Source organism: Gavialis gangeticus, unplaced genomic scaffold (genome assembly GCF_001723915.1).
Source record: "Gavialis gangeticus isolate Ggan-Ray unplaced genomic scaffold, GavGan_comp1, whole genome shotgun sequence".
In the NCBI taxonomy this organism is placed as follows: Eukaryota; Metazoa; Chordata; order Crocodylia; family Gavialidae; genus Gavialis; species Gavialis gangeticus.
In genome coordinates, this window is record NW_017728982.1 from 1,244,937 (window position 1) to 1,249,911 (window position 4,975).

General features: G+C 60.8%; 1 protein-coding gene across 1 annotated transcript in view; it reads left to right on the forward strand.

Annotated features, from left to right (window-relative positions):
- Positions 1-4,975, forward strand: part of BACE1 (beta-secretase 1) — an 18,029-nt gene that overhangs the window by 10,853 nt on the left and 2,201 nt on the right. The window contains exons 2-6 of the mRNA XM_019512253.1: positions 204-292; positions 1,648-1,864; positions 2,198-2,335; positions 2,863-2,997; positions 4,861-4,962. Of these exons, the coding sequence (XP_019367798.1) occupies positions 204-292; positions 1,648-1,864; positions 2,198-2,335; positions 2,863-2,997; positions 4,861-4,962 (681 nt within the window). The remainder of the gene's footprint in view (positions 1-203; positions 293-1,647; positions 1,865-2,197; positions 2,336-2,862; positions 2,998-4,860; positions 4,963-4,975) is intronic.

Below are 4,975 nucleotides of genomic sequence, written 5' to 3' on the forward strand. Positions count from 1 at the left end.
TGCATCCCTGCCCTGCTGCATGGCTCCCAAGGGGCCCAGTGCCCTCCCGCAGTAGCTGCGAGGCCCCGTAAGGAGGATGCTCATGCCACGACACCCCACAACAAGGAAGGCTAAAGCCCTTGCACGAGCCAGCTCAGCTCCAGACTCACACTTCTTGCTCCCGAGTAACATGGTCTCCCCGCTCTCTCTCTCTCTGTCTCCAGCTGAACATCCTGGTGGACACAGGCAGCAGCAACTTTGCAGTTGGGGCAGCACCTCACGCGTTCCTGCAGAGGTACTACCAGCGGCAGCTGTGAGTACAGCGTGCGCCGTGGGGCAACCCAGAAGGGCTGCCAGTGCTGGCTCTGCACACCCCAGCCAGCGTCCTGCCTCCATGGGTGACAGCCAGGGCAGGCAGGGGGCAAGAAGGGGTGGGTGGAGCCTCTGCCCTGGCTCTCTACCTTGGAGCTGAGAGCCGCTGCAGCAGTCAGCTGTGGGCAAGGAGATGCGTCCCAGCCCCTGGGGACAGCGCTGGATGCCCAGGTGCACATCCAGCAGTGCCCCCGGTGCTCCCCAGCCTCTGCAGATCTCCCTTGCTGTGCTCATGGCTGCATCCATCTAGCCGATGCACGGGCTGCAAGCGAAGGGAGCTGCCCCAGGACCTCAGACGTGCGGGTGCTCTGCTGCTCTGACACTGGCCCCACAACACCCCTGGCCCCCAACATGCTTTGTGCTGGGATGCCCCAGGAAGGCTTCCTTCAGCTTCCCAGAGGGGGCCGTGCCCCCTCCCTCTCTGATACCTGCTGCCCTCGCTGTTGGCTGGGTCACAAGGCTGGCACTGCCAAGCTCGGCGATGGCCCCACTCCAGGCTGGCGCTGTCAGGTGCTGTCCAGCCCCCGTGATGCGGTGTCCGTGCTGGGGGGACTCAATGGCCCCTTTCTGTGCTCTGAGGGGGGGGGGCCCCTGGCTGCTGCCCTGCCACCCCGAACATTGAGACACTGTCTGGCCTGCCGGCTGCCGGGCACAATGAACAATGGCCGGGCTTGTGTGCTACCCCCCCACGGTGCTCCCAGGGCCTGCCCCAAGCCCCGGGTCCCAGCGGGCCGGGTTCCAGCCTGATGGGCCCTTGGATCTCTGGCAGGGCCTGGCTCCGCACCCTGGGCACTGCCAGTAGCAGCAAAGTCACCGTGCTGGGTGTACAGTTGGGAGCAGGGCACAGGGAGAGCTGGAACACCCACATAGGACACGTGACACATGCACATGCATGCCCGCAGCTACAGCAGGAAGCACATGCATCCTGACATTGGGGACGCGACAGCAGGGAGCCCCTGGGTGCCCTCTTTCAGGCACACGTGCAGGTCAGCTGGCAGCCTGGGCAGTCAAGCCCTGATCTGCAGAGACTGAGAACTGCACACTCACAGAGCCTCTGCTGTAAGTTCTCTAGCTTGTCTCACACATACACATGAATGCATGCACAGGCACACGTGGGTTTGCTAGCCAGTCTCTCACACACACACAGGGGTTTGCTAGCCTGTCCCAGGATGTCCCCTGGTTTTCCTGGCACGTGTGTAGTCAGACCTGCCTTCCCAGGCCTCCTGCTGCTCCCATGCTTTCCTGCCCTCCTGCTGGGCTTATCTCAGGGATCTTGCTTTTTGGCCCCTGTTCCAGGTCCAGCACGTACCGGGACCTGCGGAAGGGTGTCTACGTGCCGTATACCCAGGGCAAGTGGGAGGGGGAGCTCGGGACCGACCTGGTCACCATCCCCCACGGCCCCAGAGTCACCGTCCGAGCCAACATTGCAGCCATCACCAAGTCGGACAAGTTCTTCATCAACGGCTCCAACTGGGAGGGGATCCTGGGGCTGGCCTATGCTGAGATCGCCCGGGTGAGCCCTGCTGCCTCCCCTCTCGCCTTGGCTCTGCCTGGCAGGCTGCCTTTGCATCTACCCTGGGGCTGCCAGGAGCAGCCTCTTGTCCTGCTATCAGTGCGCTTGGCAGGGGTGCCCGGCGTGGAGCGGGGCCCTGGGGCTAAAGGGGTGGCTGGCAGGGGAGGATGCCACCAGACTCCTGTCCCCACAGCACTGGCAGACACCTGAGCAGCTCCCTGCAGCTCAGCATGGGTGCCAGCCCCCACCACAGGGGCCATCCTGGCCTCCTCCCATCCCTATGGGCTCCAGAGCATGGTCAGAGAGTCACGGCTCTGGCTCTCTCCTCCCCAGCCTGATGACAGCTTGGAGCCCTTCTTTGACTCACTGGTGAAGCACACGCGGGTCCCCAACATCTTCTCCCTGCAGCTGTGTGGGGCAGGCTTCTCCCCCAACGAGTCCGAGGCCTTGGCATCAGTTGGTGGCAGCATGGTGAGTGTGCAGGCTCTGGGCTGCCCTCTGAGAGGACGGAGCAGGCCCCCAGGGCAGGCAGCAATAGAGGGGTGGAGAGGCCCAGAGGGGAACGCGTTGGGCCCTGGGCAGCCCTGAGGAGTTGTGGGCATGGCCCAATGTGGGAGGCCAGGACAGGAGCTTCCCATGGACCTGCGGCCGTGTCTTTGAGGCTCTCACCCCCGGCTAGTGTCACTCCTCCACGTGGTCTCTGGGAGCTTCTAGCCTGGGCAGCGAGGGGTGGGTGGGAACAGGACAAGCTGGGAGCGGGAAGGAGGGACAAGCGATGCCTCTGACAGCTGGTCAGCAGGGCCCCACCTCCCCCCAGTCTGACGCACAATGAAGCAGTTGGTGGCAGAAATGAACTCCACGTGCGCCCAGATGCGCAGCGAGCTGGTGCAGCCTCCCCAGAGGTCACGTTTGTATGGTGCAAGGCAGCACCCCGATGCCCTGCGCTCCACTTGCCCAAGCCGGCCCGGGAGCACACCTCACGCCTCTCCTTGCTGCAGATCATTGGCGGCATCGACCATTCCCTCTATGTCGGCAGCATCTGGTACACTCCCATCAGGAAGGAGTGGTACTACGAGGTCATCATTGTCAAGGTCGAGATCAACGGGCAGGACCTGAAGATGGACTGCAAAGAGGTGAGGAAGGGCGGGGGTGCTCAGGCTGCTCTCTGAGCCACGGCACAGGCTGCTGTCCCACAGACGGGGCCTTGGTCTCAGCTCCCGGGAGCACTGCACTTGGGCCGGATTCCAGTGCGGTGTGGTGCATCGTGACCATATAACCCAGTGACTGAGGACAACAGGACAGTGACGCAGCCTTCCTCTCCACTATCACCAGTAAAACATTAACTAGTGCTGAGCCAAGGCTGGACCCCGAGCCCTGCTAGAAGCAACCCACTGACATCTTTGTGAGCCACTCCTCCCCCCCTAACCCAGCTGGCCTGGCCTCCAGCTATTGTATCCCCTGGAAATGCCATGTAGTGCAGGTTTTCACGTCTGGGGATGCCGTGCTCCTTGCCCTGGAGAGCTCCCCGGTCACTATATCAGCACAGCCAGGCTGTGATCTTGCTGAAAAAGACAAGCCCCACTTTCCGTGACCCTGCACTGCCTGGCTTTAATTACACCACAGACTCCCGTCCTTCTGCGAGCCCAGTTGAACGGGTCCGTTACCCTGCTCATGGAGGACCTCTCTAGTTCCCCGAGTCAGCCCTTTTGCCACTTGTATCACCTCGTTTGGCCTTTACCTCCAGCAACTCTCCAGGTTTCCCAACTCTGTGAAATGTTGGTATTAGCAACGTGGAGCTCTGCAGTGACTCCAAGGGGCAGTTTTCCAGCCTGCTGATCTGCAGGCATTTAAATGTAGCACGTGTGCCTCCCATCTGCCCTTGATACAGAGGCAGGCTTCTGACTCCAGCCGCCACAGCGCACAGGCTGCTTCGCCTTCCCGCTTCATTGCAAACACGAGCAGAGGTAGCTCCATGCTGCTGCCTGTCCCTGTACTGTCTGCCTCTGGGGACGGATGGGAAAGAGCGGCTCTCCCTAATACGCATTATAAGCCATATTGCCCACTGATATTCCAGGGATTCCTGCTGCTTCCTGGCTTAGTAGCCTTGGGTTTAACTCACAGCTTAGTGTCACTCCTTGCCGTACTTTCCGTAGCCATCTCATGTTTTCTTGCTGCTTCCACTTCTGCTTTGGCATGTCGGGTGTCTCACACAGACTCATCTTGTCCTGTGTTGGTGACATTGGGGCTGCCCGAGCATCCAGAAGGACATCTGTGAAGGGCCCTCACTTCCATGAACACTCCCTCTTGCAAACCGTGTTCCTGTTAGCAGTTGCCAACAGCCGCTGGAAGCTTTGGAAAATGGGGTCTTCTAATGCTGCACAGACAGACACTGCTGGGTGGTGCCAAGTCCTGGGAGCACAGAGCAAGCGAAACCTGCTCATGGTCCCAAGCTTTAATTTGGAGGCTAGCAAGCAACCCCTCTTTGTCCATCACAACGGGGTCCACTGTTGAGATGCCCCGTAAGAGGGGCAGGGCTTCCCATGATCAGGACTGACCGTGCGCTCGTACTAGAGACTCTAGGGCAGTTTTGATACCGGCCACATGAGACACCCAGCAAATGCACCGTGGCTGAAATCACTCCTGAGCGCACAGGAGCGCTTCCTACATGCTCCAGCGAGATGCTCGCAGAGCTGTCGTGCTGCTCCCTGGGGAGTTGAGACAGCCTGCAGCAGGCCCTGCCGCCACCCCAGCTGTGGGTGCATCCATGAGAGCTTTGACCCACAGGCAGTTGAGGCTTGGGCCCCTCCTGGATGCAGTGGGTGTTTGCTGGAGGCGTGGGGATCACACTGGAACCAGAGCTCAGTCCTGGCTGAGACAGCTGCCTACGGAGATGGCACATCGCAGAGGGTGCAGCCTCCCAAACTTGGCTCTGAGCTCACCTGGGAGCAGCAGGGCTGGAGTCTCATGCACCACGTTACCTCCTGTCACCCCTACAGTACAACTATGACAAGAGCATTGTGGACAGCGGGACCACCAACCTCCGGCTGCCGAAGAAGGTGTTTGAGGCTGCAGTCAAGTCCATCAAAACAGCATCTTCGGTCAGTTCCCCCA